We start from the raw sequence: 26,724 nt of genomic DNA on the forward strand, positions 1-26,724 counted from the left end.
TGCACAATGTGAAACTCATAAATAGTAATTATCTCATGTTACGCACGGCTCTAATAATTAATGGCCTGAAATTTGTGGCATCAATAACTATTATGTCAAAACACTTTCACTCAGGACAAGCAAACCTTGAGATAACTGGTTTCAGAAACTTGGTTTCCCAAATCAAATACGACTATACAAAGTTTCAATTAAAAAAATAATCATGTCTCTATCTTGAGAAGGGAATTGAGGGAAGTACTGTTGAATCGTTGAGCAAGTCCTCTAATAACAAGAACGATAACATCCCGAATGTGTCGGGACTGCACCATCAAGTCTGCTTCATTCTCACTGTCCACTACTATTTTTAGACGGTGTTGATCATTTCTGAAAAGCTCCACCTGATGATATATTCAAAGATCAACAGAAGTAAATCAAGGATACAATAATCTGGCAATGACATTACATAGCTGATGAGGGAAAATGTGTTTCGTATGTCACCCAAACTTACATGAAACGGAGGGGAATAACTACCACGAATTTCGGTAGTTGGAAAAGAAGTCTTGGTGGCAGGCTTCACCACCTTAACCCTTTTCTTGTTAATCTCAAGGATTCGTCTCTCATACGTACCCACTGATGAAATCTGAAATATAAATTTTTATGTCAAAATTAGAGCTAGTCTTTTTTGCTATTCCACAACTTTTAAATGAATATGTTCCAATTCCCAACAGCATAAGTCTATTATTAAAAGATACCTTTTTTTGGTCTTTGTCACACAATACCTGCCACAGAAGACAAAGAGCTTAGCCTATGTAGGATAAAAACTACAAGAGGAAAAAGATAAACTTGTTGCTACAAAGCATTTCCCAATGCAATATCTTAGAAAAAAATCAGACCCATTATGGATCTATTGTAGGTAATATTCTTTATATTTGCACATGCATTTGAAGGTTAAGAGTAGAAGTATGGCACAAAATTGAGGCTAACCAAATTTGAGATGCGAAGTAATCAGAAATTGCACGACATTATTCATGAATAACACAAGACTCAAGCTACAAAGTAAAAGTCTGGTCAATCATTAGATCCCAAAAACAAGGGTTTAGCATTTCAGGTACTTCGACAATATGGTTTTACTAACATGTAATTACTATATGTTTCCTTCAAGCACCAGCAGAGCTAAAGCCTGTAATATTTAACTAAATGCAAAGCCCAACTTAGGTCTGATAAATCTAACCTACCTCAAATTTCACTGATCCCAGATCAAGGTTCTGCTTCACTTCTTTAAGAACGTCAGGCTCTGCATGGAATTAAAGGTCACATATAAATCCTATATTAAAGATGGGAACTTCTTTTAAAACAAAAAATAACAATTAATATAGGAAGTCCATTGTTTTAGAGCCTGATTTTACCAACACTTAAACTGAAAAGAATTCGAAACTATCATGAATTGTATCCACAAAACAAAAAAGGAAAACTCCAAAAGACAGTAGATAATAGAGAAATATGAAAAGGCATGCACAGAACAAAACACCATCAAATTTTGAACAGTTTGCAATTACAATAAAAGATCAACCCACAGTTTCCTTTCCAGGCCAATTACTCATTGACTTGGAATTTCCATATCTCACAACACTACGATTATCACCCTAGAAATGAATTTCCTCATTCCAGCCATCTAATCAAGAAAATGAACCCATGGTCCAATTTGATTTTTGGTCAAACATCATGGAAACATCTGAAAAGAAAGAAATTTTATTGAATGGGTGATTTAAGATACGAGAGACCTCTACTCCAACTCCAAGTGTTTCCCCCTTCTACAAAGATTTAATTCATTCACAAGTCTCCAATATACAGAATCCCATCCATACAAGATATCCCCTCTACCAACTTGACTTCCTTGAGTTAAAAGAAAAAACAACTTAACTTCCTTAACTTTTCTCTAACAGTCCCTATATCATAACACATTCATACTTCACAATTCACAATTATTTTCTTCAAACTCAATTTGATCTCTGCTTACATATCTAACATGCTACAATTTATCCATTAATGGTTTCATTTGATTCATATGTTCGGATTGCTATTAATTATAAATAGACCTTTAATTTTAGGCAATTTTATATTTTAACACACCTTTAATATGTATAATACTTTTTTTCAGTGACAAACCATGTTATGCCAACCCAGTGTTTTAGGGATTGGCTACCTGGTGTATTGTCAAAGATAATGTGTGTTGATTGTATTAATGAATTCATAAACATTATAAAAACATAAACCAACAGATAATTGGCAACCCACCCTAGAGAACTATATAATGTCAAAACTTAATTTACTTAACATCAACTCATCTTATCAGTTAGATAAAGAATTTCAACTTACCAACTGCAATTGGATCTGTGGATACAGACACTGATTGGCCCTCTACTCCATCCTCTCTTACAGGAGTGTAGATGGCCACCAACCTATAGCCAACATCATCAACATTTGCTTCATACATTCTGCCTGTTTCTCCTGAAATTTAATGAAAAAGCAGTTCAATTAACATAGATACACAATAGAAGAGAATATTGTTCATGTAAGATATATCCAGAAAGCACGGGTACAACTTAGGAGCAGCCACATGTGCATATATTTACCCATACACTAACCCATATATGTGCAACAGAATAATTGCTAGAATATAGTGAACACGTTAAACAGTTAGTAGGTGCCAACAGCTACCACCCTCTTATCAAGCCCTTTCTATGCACTACAAAATTGATTATTACGATCAACGGCTGTGATGAGTTGATTTCACTAAATTAACAAAAAAATGTATAATTGATACTATTAGAGAGAAACAGGAAAAGTACAACCGCTGAGAAGAAGAGAAATCCTCCAAATTATGAAACAGAAAAAATGATAGGAACCAAAGGATCCTACCAATGAATTAATAGTAACACCACCAAACAAGAAGAATAAAAGATATGGTAATTAAGGAAAATAGGGTGGTTTTAATGATACGAATGAAAATAGTAGAGAGTTTCTCTAACTACTCCCAGAGCGAAGCTCCGATACAACTTAGAGAGGAATCCTACTCTGGCCCTAAACAGAAAACTTATTCCGTCATACTCTAAAACTCATGAGAACGCCCCTTTATATACAAATAAAGATAACATTCTAGTATATAACCCTAATGGATCTTTTATTGTTTAATCCTAATGGGACACTTAATAATAATCTACTTAAACCTAATTACTACCACTAATTACTTAAAACACCCTCTCATATTGGATCCTAACAAAAAATGAGATAGAGAGGGCATTGTGTTTTAGAGTTTTACCCTCATACTATAAAGGTATTTGTGCTGGTGGTGATCATGCTAAAAATAAAAACATACAATTGTTGAGCACAACCCCATAGCTCACTTCAACGACGGGTGTATTTGGCCTTTGGATTCAGTTCATAATTGTAGATAAGCTTTCCAATCTCTAACTCACTAAAACGAGGGTCTTATGAGGCTCTTGCAGACACAGGTTTAAAGGTGTGGTCCTTTATTTGTAAAGTAATAAATAAAACAGTACAAATAATTCATATCAATACAAACAATACAAATATGCTAAGTAATTAAGACACAACTATATAATTGTCTTACACAATTAACAGACATTTATTACAAAGGAATGTGGTAAGATATATAACAAGGAATATACTATGCTTAAAAGGAAAAACCTTTCGAGAGTATACTGGAGTATATTTACAAACTATTCCTGTATTATTTAAATAACATTTCAATATCAATAAAAGGATTTAGCATACCTGGTATAGAGATGAGATCAGGACTTCCAACCATTGATCTAAGCCACTGGACTCTACTTTTTCCTTCCTTCCCACCACTATAAATGCCACGAACAGCATAGAGATTGGTATGGAATCCCCTTCCCTCGATCTCCAGCTTGTGTATTCTAGGAATCCCTAAGAATGCACATATAATATTTATACCAAGGCAGAAGTCATGACAAAAATGCGGGGGAGAATCAATCATAAAAGAAAAAGAAATGTTCATAATGTTTAAACACTACTTTTATTAGAAAGCACAAGAACTCCAATTTTTTTCGGAAAAAAGAGTCAATTCATTTTCAATTTTCAAGTGGTAAATCCATTGCGTGTTTCCTTTGAGAAAAGAGAGACACCTCCCTAAATGTGCAACTTGAATGGCTATAAAGTACTTTAGAGCACCAAAGTAAAAAAAAAAAAAAAAAAATTAAAGTACTGATACATTTATAATCATTGTCTGTGATCACTGTCATCCACATATACCTAACAATCAAGCATCTTTCTATTCTCCAAATTCCATATTAAATGATATTGTTGAAATTTGGGCCCAAACTCATCCTTACAAACCCGCATGGGTTGGTCTGGTGGTATTGGCTTGGGACCTGGGAGTGTGTTCCTCCTTGAGGTCTCAGGTTCGATTCTCCCCGGTGCCAATTTAGGTGGGCTAGTTTTGCTTCTTCAAAAAAAAACTCATCCTTACAAAACCGGCTTGTAAGGTGAGGAGTGCCTCCTCTTTATAAACTCTTCTCAAGAGTACTATCTATCCAATGTGGGACTAAATCCACCCCCTCAAAGCCAACACAATGAAGGTGTTGGAGGCGGCAATTAAGGCTAACCAAAGATCGCAATTTAGGCGACTAGGGGCGGACCACAATTAAGGCGGAATTTCCAACACACCCCCTCACGCTTCAGCCCGGCCCAATGGGCCTGAAGCGTGGACGATGCGGGAAGCCCAACGATTGATCTAGGATAGGCTTTGATACCATGTTGAAATTTGGGGCCTAACTCATCCTTACAAAACCGGCTTGTAAGGTGAGGAGTGCCTCCTCTTTATAAACTCTTCTCAAGAGTGCTATCTATCTAATGTGGGACTAAATCCACCCCCTCAAAGCCAACACAATGAAGGTTTTGGAGGCGGCAATTAAGGCTAACCAAAGGTCACAATTTAGGCGACTAGGGGCGGACCGCAATTAAGGCGGAATTTCCAACAGATATGCAAAACATACTGAGGCCGATGGCCATACTATCATAAAATAACCATAACAGGGACTAAACTGGAGAACTGCTGGCAGACATGTTTACTAAAGCTCGTTTGAAATCAGGTTAATTACTAACAATAGCATAACAGATTGATCACTGCAAAAAGAAGTTTCCCATTAGTTGGGGTTGAGTGCATGAACCATCCACTGACCTAACTAAACATCTCAGATTCATCAAAAAGAGTATAATGGTAAAGCAAGAATGCTTATGTAATCAAAGCAATCACCTGGCAATACAGGTGTTGTCTCAATGTATACCACCTCACCCGATCTTCTGAACACATCAGTTACAACACATTCACATTTTAAACAACGACCAATATCTTCTAACTTCACCCTATAAGAGCAAGAATTTTGATTTGGTAATGGCTCATATGAAGAACTATCTCCCTCTTCTGATGAACAAAACCTGAAATGATATTGGTGTAACACCAACAATGGGCTTTGATTAAAATCATCGCAAATTTTCAACTATTGTTCTCCTCATAATATAGAAATAAATACTACCACAAATATAATTGTTACTTAGTGAAAAATATTAAACCAAATTGAAAAAAGTACCACACCACAAATATAATTTGTATCTAATCACGTCTGAAAGGCACCATGTCATGTTACTGGTGTATGATTTTCTTTTATTGATGTATTCAATGCTCTGATAAATTTCTGGCGAAATATATGTTTCAGCTTCAAAGACAGTATAGGTAAATTATTGTTCTTAAATTTATTTATTTTTATTAAAAAAAAAAAAAAAAAAACAATCCAAAGCTGTGTTGAGAACCTTAGTATTCTTGTAATTATGTTTTTTTCTCACATTTATTATTTATTGTAGATATATGATGTATTTATTACCTAATACAGATAAGAGGCGTGATAAGAACACTCTCTTTTCAACACTCACTCATATTGGGTAAAATTAATGTGAATCCCACACTTTGAAAATGGATCCCACATAAAGTTGTAGGACTCACATTGATTTTGGCCAATAAAAGAGTGTTAGAGAGATTGTCAAAAAGAGTTTCCTTAGCATTTCTTTAAAGATAAATTTGCACACCACAACCTAGATTTGTGAGCCCATATGAAAACAGTAACTATTCAGATAATAGGAGTGACTACCAGCTGTTATTGAAAATGAATCACACCCGGGTAATAAAAAGTAAGTTCAATTGAGAAGTATTAGTGCTGCACCAATGTAGAGTATAAGACCATACCATTGGTATCTTATATCTTTCTTGTACTTGCTCCAAACATGTTTCTGCATCTCACTATTTGGAATCACTTCAACAGCTGTAAGTATGTCACCTTCAACTGCCTTTCCTGTCAGAGCAAGCATCTCTGCATATGGAAGCTCTAGAGGACAATGCAAGAACCTCAATTACTTACCAAGAACAACTTCAAACTTTGAAGGATAAAAGTGTTTTACCATTAAAACATAAATCCAACTTAAAAAATTACAGATTTGCACAATGGTTACCTGGGAAAAGAATGTCAGTTGGATCAGATAACTTGAGTTCGCCCACAACTGAATCTGAACGAACTGGAGTATATCTGAAAAAAGAAAAAGAAAGTTAGCACATCTTGGAGTTTGAGTTCCAGGCCTAACACAACCCCACAAAACCAACTAGTAAGTTGAGGACTTCCCAAGTCTTATAAGCACGACCTATACCATATCTCTACTTAATGTTAGACTTTCAACACACTCCCTCACTACAGGTGGAATAACAAGAATAGTAATACACCCCCTAATGGGGTGATATCTAGACTGTCGACAAATGTGGCCCAATAAGAGATCAAACCGGGATCTAATACCATCTTATATTTTTGGTGTAATCCAACTCTACAAAACCGGCTTCTAAGGTGAAGAGTGGACAAGCTTTCATAAGGTAGTAGGCACTATAATCAAGTGGGACCTGAATTTGTGCCCAATACCCTCTTATGCTCAGTGTTGTCGGGTTTGGTACCTAGATAATACAGATGACCCAGTAACAAATCTATGATAGGCTCCAATACCATCTTAAAATTTTGATTGGGCTTAACTCAACCCCACAAAACTGACATGCTAGTGGACTCCTCAAGCCTTATAAGCACTAACTAGGCCATATCTGTAATTGATGCGAGACTCTCAACAAGTACCAACAGGATATTATGAACAAACTAAATCTTAATTGTTTATCTTGTTGAAATTAGAGGGTTTAGGATTAAAAGGAAGTAAAAGAGAGGAGCCTCTCACATTCGGTTGATATGATACATAATGATGTGAAACAATACAAGCAACCTCTTTGTGCAAATGATTAGGTCATGCACTAGTCTAAAAAAATAGTACAAGCCTAAGCCTGCTAATAAAATAAAAATAGTAGACAAATTAGGAAATAACTCCTATGATTGCTCCCTCAATTGCAAGAAAATTGATTCCAAATATTCTAAATTAATTGCAAAGATATGCAAATTTTACAACATTGGGTTAAATATCTTTTTAGTCCTTACATTTTGCGCCTCTTTGAAGAATAGTCCCTACATTTCATTAAATGTTTTTAAAATCCTCACATTTTATCTCCACTATCAAAATTAGTCCTTGCTGTTAATTCTCTAACGGAATGCTGATATGGCAGTTAGTGGGTCCAATTATTTTAGGGTTAAATATGTTTCTGCTCCCTACATTTTGCGTGACTTTGAAGAATAGTCCTTACATTTTGCGTGACTTTAAAAGCATTTATTAAAATATAAGGACTATTCTTCAAAGTCACGCAAATGTAGCGACCAAAAACATATTTAATCTTAAAATAATTGGGACCCACTAACTGCCACATCAGCATTCCGTTAAAGAATTAACGGCAGGGACTAATTTTGTTAACGGGGATAAAATGTGAGGATTTTAAAAACATTTAATGAAATGTAGGGACTATTCTTCAAAGCGGCGCAAAATGTAAGGACTAAAAACATATTTAACCCTACAATATTCTTAGATATTATAACATAAAAAAAGCACAAATCACAGACTAGGTAATCATATAATATTTTTTATTTTAATGTTTAAACACTGAAATAAGATGCCTTGGACTATCACAACAGTGTGCATGCGTAGAAATTAAAAGTTTGGGAGACGTTTAATGTTTAAACACTAAAATAATATTTTTTTTATTTTAATGTTTAGAGACGTTTTATACTATTTTGAATCACTTATTCCTTTGTTTTATTAGATGAAAGTTTGGGAGAGCTAGGTCCCAGGGGCAGAGCACAGTGAAGAAAAAGCCAAAGGCTTAAAGAGCACTTAAAAGAGGTACTTATATATATTAATCACCAGCGAGGTCTTTACTCCAGCAACGGGATTCAGACTCACACGTCCTTGTGGAATCAGTTGAATCCTTACCAACTGGACCAACACATATGTTGGAACGTTGACCATTGCACATGAGCACGGAATTATGATGCCTTACACTTGTAAATTGTAATTGAAACTTCAATAAGTGGTTTTAACTAAAAAAATCTAACTTAAGAAGTTTACACATTAAAAATCAATTCCTCCCAAAATCAATACGTTAAAAAGATCTCCAAATCCAAAGTGAGCGAGAAATAATATAATTAAAAAAAAATAAAAAATATCTCTACTTCTACATTCTGCCGCTAAGAGATTAATTAAACAAGCTGTTATGTTTATCATGGCATCTCATTCACATTCTTCACGGTAAAACACAAAAAGCTAAAGAATAATATAGAAACATTACCCAAACAACAAGCGACAAGTGTAATCTGAATCAGTAACTTCGTAGGTTCTAGAATTTGCCCCATTGACCGGTTCAACACTCCCCTCACTATTTTCTCTATGCCAGCTAAGAATGCTTTCTCCCTCATATCCACCAAAATATTCACCTTCACCGGAATAAACTCCCAAAGACAACTCTTTCACACGTACATTAGCAACCACTGGAGGTCCTGCAAATTATTGTAGGATTAAGACAGCGAAATGTGCTAAACACCACAGTCTACATTAGATCTATTTACACAGAACCCGCATCAAAAAGCATCAGAGATAATTTATGAAAAAATTCAAGCTAGGAGCCACAATGATACCAGGGGAAACTGTGGTACTGCAAATTGCAACCAATGGCTCTCCACAAGCGTTATCCGCACGAGTTGGTACCCAATACAAGGCCAAAAAAGATCCAACATCTTTTAGAGTGGGTTTATATGTTCTGCCATGACATGGAAAATAATTACATTATCTTCAATTTCATGTAGATGTAATCTTTCGTTCATATAATAGATAAAATACAATATGTTGGTACTTACAGCTCTGTCCCACATATCACAATGTCAGAACCATTAGATATATTTAGTAGCGCAGATCCTTCAAGCTTAATCTTTGTTCGGTACCAAATATATTCTCCAACTCCTTCATGTCCACCAAAATATATCTTCATTGGGGTAACCTGCCTTGCTTCGCAACAGTCAGGAATTATGAGCTCTATTCCCTTAGGATCCGCTGAGCACAGAAGACAAAAAACAAATAATTACATTAGGGATGTATATTACAATGACACAAAATCTTATAGAATCGATACATACATACACACAGAACAATAAATAAAATGATCCATTAACCAGGATATATCAGCACAGTTGACAAATCAGTCAAACATTGCTGTATACTAAAAGATCTCATCAAAAGTACGATAGTGTAATCAGTGAATCAAGTACTATAGTTGCACAAAACAACTATTTAGTAAAATATAATCAAGATTCCAGGAGTATGATGATGTTCAGTAACTCATATTAATGATTAATATTACCTTCGTCCCTACATGTAATACTCCATTGAACAAAGCACAAGACTTCGAAAAAGTTGTTTTTCCATTAAATTTGTCAAGAATGTACATTCTTTTTCCAAAATTATCCTTCAACTCAGAGAGAGAAAGAGAGAGAGAGAGAGAGAGAGAGTTGGTGTTTAATTCTCTCCATTTAATTAAGGGTATTGTTGTGAAAAAATTAACATGTAACAACCTTACTCCTCCACTGGGTTTTAACTTGACCACGTGGCTAGGCTGCCATAACTGTTACTCATAGCTTCTCATCCCATGTGAGTTTGTCTTCCGTGGAATTTGAGCCATGTACTTAGAGCTTAAGTACGTTGATTATTGGAATGCCACGATACATGGTTCAAATTCCACGGAAGGCAAAAATTCACATGGAATGAGAAGATATGAGTGGTAATTATGGTAGCATAGCCCCATGGTAAAGTTTGGAGGAGACGGGCTGTTACATAATATTTGTAATTTGAAAATGGTCTTATAAAAAGGGATAATAAAATTTTACGAGAGGGTCTTCCATATAGGGACTGAGGTAGTACAACTTATAAATGGTCCTTTTCATTTAAGTAATGGAGATGTTTTTTGGTCAAAGGTTTACCCATTCAATTATTTTTTGTCTAGTTTGAGTATATATTCAAACTTGGGTGAAGTAATTAACAGAACTGATATCGCTGATTGTGTCTTGGACTTCACCTACAAAATTAGGGCCATGATACATAAAATTCACATTATTTTTCTAATTTCATGCACAAAACATTCTTACCAGGAGAAATCACATCAGATACCACGTTCTTTGGGATGCCTTTAGTTCCATCTTTGCACACAGGTGTGTAGACAAGTTCAATGCAGGCACCGACATCGTCAAGAGTCAAATCCAAAAAGTCTGCTATTTAGAAATATAGGCATTTAGTTTTCCATAACTAGTGTAGTGACCGGAGCATGTGTATGCATTCAATTTGACATATTTTAAAAAAATATTAGTACTTTTATATAATTATTTTTCAAATGATTGTATGAAGAATTACATACCAAAATATTAAACAATTGTGTCGTTGTACAAACAGGTTATAACATAATATAATAATTTAAGTTCCCCTCAAAAAAACTTAATATAATAATTTTTAAGTTATAAATTAGGGTGTCCCGTAATTGCAACTCAGATGGTAAAAGGTTGTGGGGACATTTGGTATACTGGGGTACGGATTTGAACCAGCAATACCTCTCTTCTCCACACTTACTATCTTGACTCTCGCCGCTAGGCCGTTTAAAAGAAACTAGGGTAAGCAATTATAAATTATGATCAACGTAGAAGAATAATTATAATTAAAAGAAAAAACTGTTAAATCTTGTTGAATCACATTATTATTATAACTATTGTTCTTTCTTCAATAAAATCTATAAAATATAAACAAACTAGAATTAGACGGAGCCAGGATGAATGTGGTTGAGACACTTGGAATATTCCTCATTATATAATTATTATGCTATGCTGACCCCACTTACTGAGATAAGGCTTGGTTGTTGTACCTCATTATTATGCTATAATAACAATACCACCGTCCCTACACATAAGACCCTTTTGATAAAATCACAAGAATTAAGAAAAGTTGAGTTTGCATTAAATTTGCCAACAATGTACACTCTCTTTCCAAAATTATCTTCCAAATATTAAGAGAGAGATTTGAAGAGGGTCTTACAAAAAGGGACAACAAAATTTTACAAAAGGGTCTTATAAATAGGGACAGAGGTAGTATGAAGTAGAACAAAACTACACAAAACTCACCTTGACTACTTATTTTATTTCGTACACCATTGTTTTGTACCCTAAACCACTCGTGGGTGCAATCTCCTCTCTCCCTGAAAGGCAGGGCAACAAGTTCCATGTCAGGGGAAGAAAACACAGATAAAATCAAAAGCTCTAAAAGTAGACACATTAATTTATAAACATTAGATAGTAGAGCCTTACCCTCCAGTATACACAGCATTAAAGTTCAAGCGCTGTCCTTCTATCATTGATCCACAAATTTCCAGACTATGACAAGTTGGTGGACCTATATTGCAACAGAAGTGCTAAAAAATTAAAATTGTTTCAAAATATCTCCATTCTATATGAAAATTTTAAAGCTGGGAGAGCATGCTGAAAAACAAGAACTGATCAGTACCAGGTATTATTGGTCCAATTTGTTCAGAGAGAACAATGGGTCCACGAGCCCAATCACTTCTGACAGGCTCACAAGAAACAGAAATATAGAAACCAATATCATCAATTGAGGGCATGTATGATGCTGTGGTGGCCCCCATAATTTCACTTTGGACACCATCACAACTGGTCTACATAAAGCCATAGGTAATATGTTAGTCCGCCAAATGTTTAACTGAAACAATGTGCAGTATCATCAAGACAAAGGTCAACGAAACAAAGTGAGGAGGTATTTATGCCATTATCCAGTGCATATGGCAATCACATAGAGAAGTTTGTCTCTTCCCCTACCTTATTATTAAAACAGTTTAGATATGTTTACTTCACCTCTCTTACAATAGCTTAGATATGTCAGAAAGCTTTAAGAATATGGCTTCTGTCCAAAAGCTTTTGAACATTTTCCTAATCAAAAGACTAGAAAGCAACATACATTTTTTCCTTTTTATAAAATATCTCCATTACAAACAATTCTAAACCATGAATTTTTGGTAGTGTATCATTTATTCATATTCATAGTTAAGACATGAACTCTATCTAAGAGCACTATTTGGACCATATCTCTAGACAATGAGGGACAAAACACTACCCTTCACACCTAGCACAATGAAGATGCTGGAGGCTGCAAAGTAGTTCAAAGTTGCTACAATTAAGGCAGCTAGTGGCAGCCGGCATACAACAATCAAGGAAGCTTTCCATCCGACTACCTCATGACAGATCATGGGCAATGCAGGTGGCCTAGCAATGGATCTATTAACGCCTCTATTACCATCTTAGTAAATGGCTTATATATATTTGAACAACACCATTGTACATTTCAAGTTGGTATCATAGTCATAGCCAGATTCTGAAATCCTACTCCATCTTCAGGTCGAACTGATGTGAAGGCCAACCTAGGTCCTTTTCAGGTTGGTAGTTGGGTGTCCAAGGAACACTGTCATTTGGTCCAAACCACCTTCAGAACCATCCAATGCGCCCTCACACACCACCATCTAACCTCTTTACGGCGTGTGGGTTATTGCACATATTGTTTTTACCTGCCACCATCTAACCTCTTTACGGCATGTGGGTTATTGCACATATTGTTTTTACCTCCTCTTCCACATTGGGCTCTTCATCCGTCCCCTCTCTTGGTGCCCCTTTCAACCTGGGGGGTCCCATTTTTTGAGGTGCGTTCCAAGTTATGCTTGTTATTTTGTTGTCATCATTCCAGCATGTTATGTTGTTGAAACTATATTTTTCCAGGGTTTCTTTGTCACAGCTTTAGTCATTTGATCCCAGTTTTCAAGTCACGTATTTAGTTGGTTCGTATTCTAGTCATTTTGCTTCACCATGGACTCTCCATTCATCCTCGTTTAGCTCAAGTTATTGTTTGAGTATTTTTACATCTTATTTAAAACCCTGTTTTTTTCTACGTAAATTTGTGGTTGATTTTTCTGCTTGCCCACCTGATACTGACACCATTCAAGGTTAGTTATTCTTCACAGTTTCATGGAAGAGCATCAGGCTTTCTCTTCAGCCACTCTAGCTCGTTTTGGTAGTTAAACTGTTTTGTCAATCTCATTCTGTGGGATATTGAATTTAAGATTATAGAGCTTATGATCATATAGTCAGTAATCCCTCTTTCATTCTTAATAGTTAATATATCACCTCCTAAAACACCGAACCATGTTTCCCTTTCTAATTATTCTAAGAATAGACTACTAGTATTGCTCAAGCTACACCTTTTACAATCCTTGTTTCGAAATGATGTCTTATTTGTTCTGGTTACCTCTTTAATTTGATCCCATTTAAATAACCTACCGGCTCTTTAACTGTTCTACAACATTTACTTCTGACTCTTTATTTATACAGAACTAGAGTATGGGAAAGACAATTAGAAAAAGGTCTGAATCATGGGGTATCTATCCATCACATCCAACCTCCTTCATCCACTGTATGTATTGTTTTACTTCTGACTCTTTATTTATACAGAACTAGAGTATGGGAAAGACAATTAGAAAAAGATCTGAATCATGGGGTATCTATCCATCACATCCAACCTCCTTCATCCACTGTATGTATTGTTTCTGTATCTCTAGATGTTATTCATCTTCGTAATCTCTCACTTTTGTATCGTCCATTCTGATATTTGGGGCCCAAGCAAGCGGCCTTTATTTTAGAATTCAGAGATATTGTCACTATCGTTAATGCTTTCTTGAGGTGCACTTGGATCACTTTGAACAAGCTTTAATTTAAATATATAGACTGATCTTAATAAATGCTAATCAAGAAATAAAGAAATACAAAAAGCTCATAATTACATATATGATTCTACTGTAAAATACATATTTACAATATCATAGCCTATTGTTGATCCAATAGGCCACTTCTTATTGTGCCATTAGGACACTCGAATCACGCTCTAGATGTCAAGTCTTGGAGAAGATAGGGTGTTCAGAGTCACACATTGGATGGTGGTATGGCTCAAATAATGGTTATAAGTGAGGGGAAACCTTCACCTTATCAGCCAGTTTGAGGTCAAGTTAAGATCAACCAAAATGTTCAGCGGTTGGGTAGGAAACAACGAAAATAGATTTTTTTTTAACTTTTTCTATAAGTGGGAGTTTTATAATTAAAAGTAAAAATAGGATATGAAAAGAAAATGTTTTCCCAAACAAAATAGGCCAATGCAATTTCAAATCAAAATAGGAGTTCCAAACAATGACTTTACAGCACAAAAGGTTCAAAGAAAAAGTACCCTAAGCCAGCGGTAAACTGAATCTCCCTCTTCACCACCCCAATACGTTTTTTCAATTCTTAGTGTTGTTCCTTCAACCGCATTTCCAACTATGTGTAAAGAAAGCAATCTCGGGCTTCCTATCACCATAAAACAACTCCACCATAAGAAACAAAATACAAAAAATACGGATCGCAGATAAAGCAAATGGAATATATTGCATGATTGGAAGATAAGAAAAAAAATGCATGTTTATTGTTAGTGATTCAGTGTGGATCAGATCTTTTGGCAGGCTTGTATAATTGTTGGTATCTTATTTACAATTTGCAGGTGTGAGGGAAACTGCGATTAATCAGTCAACACAAATAAGTATTTATATCATGTAAAATACTAATTACAAAGTGATCATCTACTAAATTGCAGCTAATCAAAATTCTCGCTGAAGTGCATAACAGCTAACAGTAATGAACTTCTCTTTAAAGCTGGAAAGTTTATTGAATTTTTTTTTCTTTGTCGCTTTTGGAAGCTTCTTGATTCTCCATTTTTATAACTTTTTTTATCTGAAAAATATATACTTCTCATATCATAAATTTCTAGCTTACATGTTATTAACATAAATTTCATTTTGTACAAAACAATAGAGAAATAAGACAAATTTTTATTCAAATTTTGCCACATATGACTCATAAAGGTATTACCAGGGCGAATGCGCTCCTGGCCCATGCAAATTCTTTCGTCACCCACAACACCATCATCACGTACTGGAGTACAGTGGAATGAGATGAATTTTCCAATAACTTCTTTGGTAATGTGATACTGCAGAAGTCCAGAAACCCCCGGTATCGGAGAACCAAAATCACCTTCAACCTGGAAATTTAGAAGATATTTTAGAACATAAGTTCTCTATCTGAAGGACAATTTTCATGGTAGGAATGCTGCTTTTTATATATGTTTCAAGTAGGCCAAATATATTTAGTAATGAAGAAAAGAAAAAGAAAAAAAAAGGCTCCCCAACATAAATGCTTTCACTCGATCATAAAAAAAAAAAAAGTCAATTATTTGACATAAGTAACAGCTCCTTGACCAAAATAAAAAAGGCCATGAAAGACAGTATACAAATAAACATACCCAGCACACACTGCCAATGTTTGCCTTATTAAATTGGCACAGCAGAATGCACGGTCTACATAGGCAGCACACTACAAACATTCGCCACAGGCATGGCAATCTATAATCAGTTTCATACATTTCAAAGTTTTCCACCTTAATTCATTATGACTGCCATTGTGCTTTTCCTTACTTTACAATAACTAAAACATTGCTAACAACAACATGACACAATGAAAATCTAAATTTATGTCTGCCATTGTGCTTTTCCTTACTTTACAATAACTAAAACATTGCTAACAACAACATGACACAATGAAAATCTAAATGAGCCTATCTTTCCACCCACTTCCACTGTCTAGCATGTATCAAGAAGTGAAAATCAAAACTTTAAATAGATAAATTTACCCACCAATCAACAAACACATGGTAGGGATTAGGCTCCCAAAACATTTATAAAATAAATTAAACATATTTTGTGGAACTTCGATGCTAGTGCATACCTCGTGAATATACCAACTGTATATACTTTTTCCTTCATGACCTCCAACATATCCATAAGAAGCGGTCAATATTCCGTCCTCACTGTAATCTCCAATGATTGATAAGAAATTCAAGCTGGGGGGAAGAGCTGCGAAAGAGATGCAAAGTTTTTATATCAAACTCCCAACAGATTTTGATTTCGAGAAAAAATTATTTTGATACTTCAAGGAATCAGTCAATATATGATGTGTTTGGTTTAGCATTGGCCCACACTCCAAAGCACATCCAATGCCAATGCAACAAATATTTTATGTACTCAAAAGAGTGTTTGACATCTCCCAACACCATCTCAAACACACGAATAGATTGTGTCTTTATATACTTGGTTATATATGAGATAAAAAGAACAAAGGAGAGTATAAAGAAACAAGTAAACCTACTCTCAACTGCTCTATCAGTTATTACAAATGTTGATTCACCAGAATCACCATCAGGAGACATTGGTGTATATTTTGCAACAATGTAACAGCCAACAGCTCCAAGAGGAATGCGGAAAGCCTGACCGGGTCAAAACAAAATAATAAAATGGAAGTTAGTGCATAAAGGATAAAATTGTGCCCTTTACATGGAAAATTAATTGTGCAATTCAATGGGAAACAAGCCAAACTCCAACGGCCAAAAGAACAGACCACCTACTTTAGCAACTTTAGAAGTACTTAATGCTTCAAGATTGCTTTCATCCAATGTTGACGAATATGTTTTGTACCACTGAACTCTGCTAGATCCTTCAGTTCCTCCGGTTACAATACCAGTCGCCGTGACTTTTCCATTCTCTCGTACATCGCCAATTATTTTGACATTTGTTACTTTTGGCGGGGCTGAAATTGAGAAGAATCATAATAATCACATACATGCCAATTGCTAGTATATATTAACAGAAAGTTTATTTATTAAAATCATCCCCAACAAACAATTCATCATGTTAACAGAAGAATGGGAAAGAGCACCCGGAAAAACGAAGAAAAAAATATATAATGGGAAAGAACATAACATGCACACCTAATTTGGTAAGCAACACAGTAAATACTTTTGTCTTATGAATTAAGAGTTGACTTCTCACATTACTAATGATACAACAAAATGCTATAAATGTTGACCAAACACTTTTTTTCCAAATATACAAGGGAATAAGATTCTCATCATTATATTCTAAGGAAAAGTTATTCGCAAAAATGAACTTACATGACTAGAAACTAACACTCCCTAAAAGCATAATATAATGGAAATGACACAAAAGAGAAGTACCCAATTACAGGAGGCATGTTAATAATCAGTAAGATACCTTGTTTTACAACAGGAGACACCGCTGACAGTGATTTTCCTTCCTGACCTGAAAGAGAAACCAGTGACGATTTTATAGAAATACATGACAATTAATAGAAAAGATACATTGATTGTGTCTAGTCCAGATAGCATACCTTCAAAATTAATTGGTATGTATACAAAAGTCAAACAACAACCAACATCTTCTTTGGTCAAGGTATATTCAGATGTACCGGCTGACACTAACATAAAGTCTCTGCATAAATTTATCATAGTCAAGACAGAAGAGCATAGTGAAAAAAAAAATGGAGGGACAAGAAAAGTGAGAAAATTTAGGTAAAAGTAAGATGTTAACTATCCCTAAAGCATCAAAATAAATGCAACAATTCACTTTCAACTTTGTGGAAACGCAACGCAAATCAAAGACAAGAATGCGAGGATTTATTTTTTATAGAAATACTTCCATGCCCTTCAGTAAATTATGATGAAGAGAATACTGACCCAGTATCCCTGTTCTTCCGTAACCATTCAAACTTGCTAGGTCCTTCCCGTCCACCAAAATAATCACCAACTCCTTTAATGGTGATTCCTTCAACAGCATCTCCAACTATTCGAACATTACTGACTGAAGGGGGAGCTGCCATATGAATAAAAAAAAATGAAACTGCTGAGAAGTAGACATGATTACAATTATATATACAGCTAACAGAAAAAGGGAAGTTATTACCTATGATATAACTAATTTCTTATTGACAACATCAATCTTCCAAATAAGCCAATTCAAAGACTATGAGCAAGTAAATCATTTGAATCTGAATAATTCACTTAATCATTTGCAACGGATTCACAGGTATGTATACAAGAGAAAAAGGAGAAAGGTGATTCCATCATATCAGAATAAAATCCATCAACCTAAGCTATCTAAGGAAACTATGAAGGCTTAGATAACTCTCAACTAACAAGCCGGATTTGTAAGAAGGTTGTAACGAGATGGTTTTATTTGGTTTTGTCAAAGAGGAAACTAAACCAATAAAAAATGTTCGGTTCGACTTTGAAATTTTCCGCACAACAAAAACTAAACCAATACAATGAAGAACGGGTTGGGTCGGGTGAATCTAACAGGTTTGTTCTTTTCTAATTTAAAAAACTAAAAAAAAAATGGAAAATGGCATAATGATTTCTAAAAAAATTACAAAACACCCACTAATGTAATCAAAAAGTCAAAAATAGAAATCATGAGTGATGGTGACTTGGGTATTATCAGTGTCCAAGTCCCACATTTAGTATGAGATGCTCGGTAGTGTACGTGAGGGTATGTCTAGGCAGAAATCACCCAGAAAATAATTTACCCAAAATCGGAAGAACCGCTAAATCGCACGATTTTACTCAGATTTCATGATTCCATGCGATTTCAAAGAGATTTTGCATAATTCAGGATTCTACTCAGGATCCAGATCAGTAAGGCAGAGCAAAATCGCAAAATTATGGGTTTCACAATTCTGATCGCGATTTTAACAACAATGATTAGGAAGAACTAAGGTGTCTCTAAGCTGCATAATTATCTCCTATCCAAGTATGACTACAATCAAATCAATCAAGGAGTTAATTAAGCAAATCAATGGCAAACTGAAAGCTAAGTAACTCACTAACACAGAAATTTCATAATTATTGTTGTTGTTGTATTGTTGACCATATAATCTAACAAGTGTTAAACATGTTGATGGATCTAGTTTAGTATTCTGCTAATGTCATCATCCATTTTAATCAGAGCTAGGAAAAAATTATACATAAAAATGGACAAATTTCAATCATTACCCGCTCTTACAAAATCTGTATATTTATATTGAGGTTCTCCTTTGGCACCCTCTTCTGTTACTGGTGTGTACATGAAAACTAAACTGGAATCGACATCATTAATGGTTGGCTGATACTCATCCTCTTCTGCCCCAACAATAACCACCGGACTACTGTTCCACTTCCTCCGCAGCCAACTAAAGCAAGCAAGGACACATACAGATGGCATGGTTGCATTATGCCATTTTTAGTTGAATATAATTTGGACATATATACATAATGCAAAACGTTACATACAAACATAAGGAATGTCATCTCACCTAGCAACACCTTTTCCTGGAGTCCCACCACACCATGCAACTTTAGCACAACCCCGGATGATACTCCCTTCTAGTAGTTCCCCATGGACTTCAAGGCTTACAACTTTTGGAATTCCACTCCCTTTTGAAAAGTAGAAGCGTATATCATTTGCAATGCATGAATTATGTAAGCATTAAGAAATTATAGAAATAATAAGCCATTAATTAATGTTAATTGATATTAAGTATAAACAATACGCCCTCCGGTTCTTATTATATAAGATTCAAAAAAATGGTACTATTTATAAGAAATCGTCACAACTTTTTTAAGGTGTAGTTATACTTAAAAGACTTTTCTACCCCTCGTTTAATATGTGTCTTTTTAATATTAGAGTGTATTTAAAGTTTCAAACTAAGCGTATATTTGTAAAAATATTCAAAAAGTTACAATAATTAATGATTGCATTGGTTTTAATGATTTTTGGTTTTTCTTCTTATAATAAGGACCGGATGGAGTACAAGACAGGTAAGACACACTCTTTTTCTTTAACCAGTCAGAATCAGAGAGTAGGCAGATCATTTAATGATAATCAATTCAAAGGTGAATATTGATCAGAAACACATAATTGCTTTTTAATACAGAACAACGGCGGCAGCTCTTCGAGTGTCTTCCCACCTCCCAATGTCAAAAGACCGTAGATCACTCAATTAACAAGAAACTGATTCTCTGGTCCCTCCTTTCTATTTATAGGCAACATGTCTTATTTGTTTCTTCTAACTAATCCATCCTAATAATTGACTAACCTCTCAACTAAATGTTACTGACAAAGTGACAATTGACTAACTATCCTCTTAACCAACAATAACAGACCTATCAAATATCAATGAGGTAGAAGCCCAGTAGTGTAGAACAATCAGTAAAAGAGATTATTGGGGAATTCATATATTTAACTAGTACTAGACCAAACATAACTTGTGCAGTAAGTCAATGACTCAACTCATGTATGACTCACAAATGAGACAACAAAAGGAAGTGAATTGGATTCTATTGTACCTTAAGTTACACTTAAAAGGACTACCTTTCGAAAACTGGAGGAAATACATGAATGATCGTTAATAGATCTACCTCACAATATTGCATGTGGTAAACTAGTAATATGGAGAAGTAAGAAACTAAATGCAATTACAGAGTCAAGCAAAGAGGCAAAATTTTGAACGATGCACAAAGAGTTTGTGCACTACTTTGGATGAAAATCATTCCACGAGATCTCTGGATGACGTACAAACCGCATATAAAGTTAATTAGTTAATCATACACCAGCCTTTAATATTGTAAAACATCAGATTTAACATGGAAATAAACATCTTGAGATACGCAAGCACAGGGAATATATTCTTTCAGGAACTGATAACTACATCTTGAGAAATATGGTAGCAGACATGTTGACTGAGAGGCTCCTCATAGATCTTACTAGCAAACTATGAAAAATAAATACCCATTTACTATATTAAAGGGAATGCACTGTTGCATAACTGATATGTGATTTGTTTCTATTAACGCGTGATTTGAGACTAACATTTAATAGAAGTGGTCCATAATTGAAAACGGTGGGTGGTTGTATCATTTATTAACAAAAATTATATTTAGTAAAATTCCTTTCAAGTTTTAAGATCTCAAAAAAAATTAGTTGTTCATCTATAATGAACAAGGCAAGCGTACCTGGTTTAACACGAGAAGAGATAGCAAATATAGAAGGATATTCTGTCTCTCCTACAAAGGGAGTACATTCCACTTTCAGAACTTTTCCAATCTCATTATGTTTTGGCAAGTAAAACTGAAAACAATACAGTGATAAACATCAATAATTTATCAAATAGACTAACAAACAAATTTGAAGTAATGAAAATCAAATAATCAACTAAAATACCTCATCAGTGGCATCTGGAATGGGGACAAAGTTTGAAAGTGTTACATCACCACAGAACCATTGATATTTTAAGACTAACGGTGGGTCTGTGCTCATTGCACCATCATGAACAAATGTGAAGTGACTGTGGCACACATCTTCTTCCAAAGGTTTATCTATTGAGGCTTCTTTGAGAAAAAAATCAGGTGGAATATGATCCTTCCATTTCTCAGCTAGAAAGCGAAAAGTTGACTCTGCAGCTTGCTCAGGGCGACCAAACTCCCAACCATCTCTAATGCACAAAGCTGTATGTGCAGGGTATCGCTTTGCTATTGCCATTTCCTCACGAGCAAGATCTACAAAACTTTTTCATATTCAATGAACTATTTTAATGCATATGAACATAAGAATTTGAAGTTGCCAATACAAATCACTCAAAGAAAACATGTTCGGGTACTCTTTAAACAATAACTAGTAATTAAAATTATAATGTATTCTTCTATCAGTTTTACCAACATTTTAACAAGCCAAAGGCTAACAACCGATGACCCATACCTCTATCATTAAATTTTTTTAAAGTAGGCCCAACTAGCAATATTGAGGCTGCTTCCAAATGTGGCATCTTCAGTATAGGGTTCTCCTCCAATCGCAAATGCTACATTAAAATAAATCATTGAAAACAACATAAATTGGGGACCATAGCAAGATAAACCCTTGGTCTGTCTACCAGGTATAAAATTTTGTAATAAAGATTTGGCTACTTTCAAGTCAGTGGAACACTTAAGAGAGAAAATTGGAGTATCATGATAGTTGATTGGAAAACAAAAGTATAATATTGTGGCAATGGTGTGTATATTATATATAAAACAAAGAAGTGGTTGACGTTGAAATTCACTATGTTGTTTTTCTAATCGATGGTTCAATTATGCACTTTTCTCTCTGAAGTGTGTCCTTCAGTTTAGAGGAGGAACCGATATAATTTCCTTAATAGTAGAAAACAAAATTCTATATTGAAACAAATTTGTGTACAATCAAAGCAGTGGCTACAATCATGACTACAATTACTGCTAGCTCATCATGCTAACACCCACCAATAATCAAGATGCATGCACCGGGAAGGCAGGAAGTTCAAAATTATCTATAAATATGATAAAGACAGATAGAACCAAAAATCAGATGGCAACCCATACAATTTCCTTACTGATTTTCTCAAAAACCATAAATTCATTACAAATTAAACTACAAAATTAAAACGAAGACTATAGCATTTTAAAATCACTAATGTACAACACTTCTCTATATTTCTTAGAGAGATAACTAGACATCTCCAAGGCTCAGAAGTTTCATCAGACAATAACACAAAATGATTAACTATATCCATCAAAAAAGTCTACTCTGATAAAAGAGTTACATGTGAGCAACTGATCTGGGTTATGTTATGCCAAATAAAATAGATATCAGGCTAACCTCAAGAACTGGTAAGTATGGAAAACCCTTAAGTGTAGAAATTCTGTTTTTGCTGGCAGCTAAGACCTGCATCAGATTACTTATTTGTTATTCAATAAAGAGTTAAATAAAGCACACATTATATGGTCAATACTTGATACGACAAAACAACCTGTAGTCGAGGTTGACTTGCCATAGTGAGAGATTTCAACTTATTTTGAGCTACTGAAAGGAACTGCAAAAATGAAACAAAAAAAATACAAATGTTTTATGAAAACTTATGTTGAAGACCAAAGAAAACCTGAATAAAAAATCAGCAAAAGGACAAGGTTTTTTTAAAACTTGCCTCCAAATTAGGAAGTTGCGGGAGACTTGCCAATGATGTGATTTGATTTCCAGCAAGATAGAGTTGCTACAAGTTATGAATTTCATAATGTCATTATTAATATTACATATTATTGCATTCATTAGGCAAAAGCAAGTGCACCCACGTGAATATGTATATACCTGCAGTACTTTGCAACTCTCAAGAGGCTCAAATCCAGGCCCTTTAAAATCATTAAAACTCAAATCAAGAACCTGATAAATTAAAAGATTTCTTTCAATTAGTTAGTGAAGAGTTCATTTGAGAATATTCGAACATAATAACCAAACATAAATTATGTATGAAACCTTCACTCTTGTCAATACTTCTACTCCTTCCAATGTAGACAAGAGATTGTCACGGAGATAGACAAACTGCCAATTAGAATCATAAGTTAAATGCTATGAAAATCCTCAAAATATAATATAACTATGCTACGTTAAAATTTAAAATACAACTTGATATTCTCTCCTATATACATTATGCAGTCGTTGGAATAAATGCAGGCAAATATGATATTTTTGTTTCATAGTCTTAAACAATATAACCTAAAGTTATTGACAGAGTCAATAGCAATTAAAGCCACATCATTGAGCTCACTTGTCTTACCTTGGTATTTCACACAGAGGAAAGTTGACAATGTTTCTCAGCCCATTTAGGAAAATATTATGAGTAATACAAACGTGAGCCTAGACCAATCTAGCCATTCGCAAAAATACAAGTAATACAAACGTGAGCACCAAGCAAGAGATGCACTTTACTCACAACTTTCTCTCTAGCAAGTCAAAACATTTCCCAACATTTTTTTGACACATACTACTGGGTGTGCTCAACCATGGCAAACTATTTTCTTTCCTTAAAATAAAAATAAATAGCAAACAAAAATGGTAGCTAACTTATGTTTTCTTGAGAATGAGTAGAGCAACAAATAAAGCATACTTTGATATAAATTTACTCATGCTCATCTGTTAAAGGAGTTGGTAAATAAAATGAGGACATTGCCCACCATAAATTAAATTTCATCTAAGAATTGCCAAAAACAACTTTGAACAGCTTATCTAAAACAATATGCTGAACAGAAGACACGCTTACCTCCAAGTTTGAGGATAAATTTAATCCACTGGCAGTGAGACTGCGAACTCTGTGTCCCCTAAGATCCAATCTCTGATAAAAACATCAATATAGTTCAGAATTAGATAGTAAAGTGGGCTGAAAGCTCCATTACAATTACAATTACAATATGGTACAAGCAAGGCCTCAAAAAACAACTTTGTGGCCTCAAGTTATGGCTGCAACCTCATCATGTTGCAATTGTGGCCATATCAGTCATATTTTACTGCAAATGTCCTCAATATCACCCCCTCACAATGGAACTGTGATTCAAAATATTTGCTTCAATTATACATGAGAATCCCCCCACCCCCACCCAAATAAATATGGACACAGTGGTGAGTCCTTTTTGAAATATTAAAGTGTGTTTGGTTCTGCGGTGGCAAAAATTCATTTTATAAAATTGAGTTGAGTGTAAAGTGATTTATTTATGTTTGGATGTATTTATGTGAAAGTGGATTTGACAATAAACTTAAGGTTAAAATCAATTGTAGAAGCCTGTTTATGTTAAAGTCGATTTGACAATAAAATTAAGATTACAGTCAATTGTAGAAGCCAAAAGCTACAAATTCTAGCTTCAAGTAGAATCAATTCTACTTTACAACGTCCAAACCTGCCAAAATCAATTCTACTCCTCTAAAATCAATATTGGAAGGCCAAAATTGAAACCAAACATACACTAAAGCGCTCAATTATGCCAAACATGGACTAGTATTATATTTCAAATCCACAACCAATGTGACTATGCAACCCACTAAGATTATTAAAACAGCATAATAGAGCCCTTTCTCTCCTAAAATTAAAATAAAATCCCCCAACAACCACTAATCATATTCAAAAGCAAAAGCACCTACATCTAATAATGCACAATATATAATCCTCGGATTTAATCTATATACACTGACAGTGTAAAACTCGTTCACATATGCATCCAATCAAATCACGCCACGTAGATATTTGTCGAGACATTTGAGGAACTAACCTATAATAGAGACACATTAGCGTGATTTGATTGGATGCATGTGTATTACACAGACAGTGCATAGAAATTAATCTCTATAATCCTCTCCTTTCAGCAACTACTTCATTCCAGAGTCAACGGTAATAATAATTCAGTAATAAAATTCTAAATAGTAATTTCAACAAATTAACATGATTGCAAGAAGCCTTACCAAATCATCACTAGCTTTAACCTCAATCTGCGGAAGAACAATTAACCGCGAGTTACGACTATCAGGGGTCGTCGTCACTTTCCTCCTTCCAGACAAACCAGAACTTCTATCCGAAGACGATGACACAGACCCCGCCCTCAATCCACCAGAAACAGTTGGTGACCGCGCCGACAATGACTGCGACGAAACCTTCCCCACAGTCTTCCTAACGGAACCATCCACTGTGGAAGAACCAACTCTATCCCTCGACAAAGCCGGCTTACTCAACGGCTTCTTAACAACTTCCGAACCAGACACGGCGGACGTCCTCAAACTGGAACCAACTGGAGTCGCCGCAACCGGTTTTCCGGCATGCAAAGCGGAAATGGAACTCCGGCGAATCTCCGGTAGAGATTTTCGCACTGGTTCAGTAACAGTTTTGTCTCTAACGGTTTTCGTTGCAGGTTTGATTCTTCCATCTGATGATAAAGAAGACCGTTGCGTTTGCGGTAACCCTCCGGTACTGTTTCTTCTCGGTACTGAACTTGCAGAAGAACCAATTGAACCGGATCTCTTTGTAGCTGAACCGGATTCTGGAATGTTCCGAGTCTCCACTTTCTTTCTCGTTGAAACCGAACCGGTTGAAGCGATTTTTATGGATTCTGAAGATTTTTTCTTTTCAGACTCTAACGGCACTTCCATTTGTTCGCATAAACTTGGAGAAGCTATGGTTTGGAATTTGGATCTACTGTGAGTGAGAGAAAAGTGGTTTACCTTGTGACCTAGTTAGAAAATGAAGAGAGATCTAGTGAAAGAAGAGTGAAGGTGAATTTGAGTAGCATTGGAAAGGAATGTAGGGTGAGTGAGTGAGAAAGGGGGTGGGTAGGAAAAAGGTGGAAGGGGTATTGAGAGTGACAGAAGAACTAGGGCCAATAAACAGTGGGGTTGATGGGAATAATGGAAATGAA

At 35.1% G+C, this 26,724-nt stretch overlaps 1 protein-coding gene across 2 annotated transcripts; it reads right to left on the reverse strand.

Moving 5' to 3' along the window:
- On the reverse strand, positions 1-26,724 carry LOC11411729 (187-kDa microtubule-associated protein AIR9). 2 transcript variants are annotated; one of them, XM_024776800.2, is made up of 36 exons: positions 25,778-26,724; positions 24,588-24,659; positions 23,804-23,869; positions 23,639-23,710; positions 23,478-23,543; positions 23,304-23,366; positions 23,153-23,218; positions 22,241-22,340; positions 21,707-22,041; positions 21,499-21,613; positions 19,800-19,920; positions 19,501-19,676; positions 18,187-18,322; positions 17,841-17,941; positions 17,705-17,752; positions 17,059-17,240; positions 16,803-16,920; positions 16,383-16,510; positions 15,471-15,639; positions 14,794-14,912; positions 12,019-12,187; positions 11,823-11,907; positions 11,640-11,713; positions 10,620-10,742; positions 9,339-9,531; positions 9,120-9,241; positions 8,774-8,981; positions 6,526-6,599; positions 6,263-6,401; positions 5,279-5,460; positions 3,775-3,930; positions 2,356-2,487; positions 1,215-1,273; positions 732-758; positions 488-619; positions 1-377 (listed from the first exon to the last, which is right to left on the reverse strand). In XM_024776800.2, the coding sequence occupies exons 1-36, from the start codon at positions 26,456-26,458 to the stop codon at positions 201-203; spliced, it is 4,986 nt and encodes a 1,661-aa protein (XP_024632568.1). In that variant the 5' UTR covers positions 26,459-26,724; the 3' UTR covers positions 1-200. The 2 variants fall into 2 exon arrangements, with proteins under 2 accessions (XP_024632568.1, XP_003595480.2); XM_003595432.4 differs by having other exon boundaries at positions 10,620-10,739; positions 25,778-26,723.

The sequence above is a fragment of the Medicago truncatula genome, chromosome 2, assembly GCF_003473485.1.
Source record: "Medicago truncatula cultivar Jemalong A17 chromosome 2, MtrunA17r5.0-ANR, whole genome shotgun sequence".
NCBI classification, from domain to species: domain Eukaryota; kingdom Viridiplantae; phylum Streptophyta; class Magnoliopsida; order Fabales; family Fabaceae; genus Medicago; species Medicago truncatula.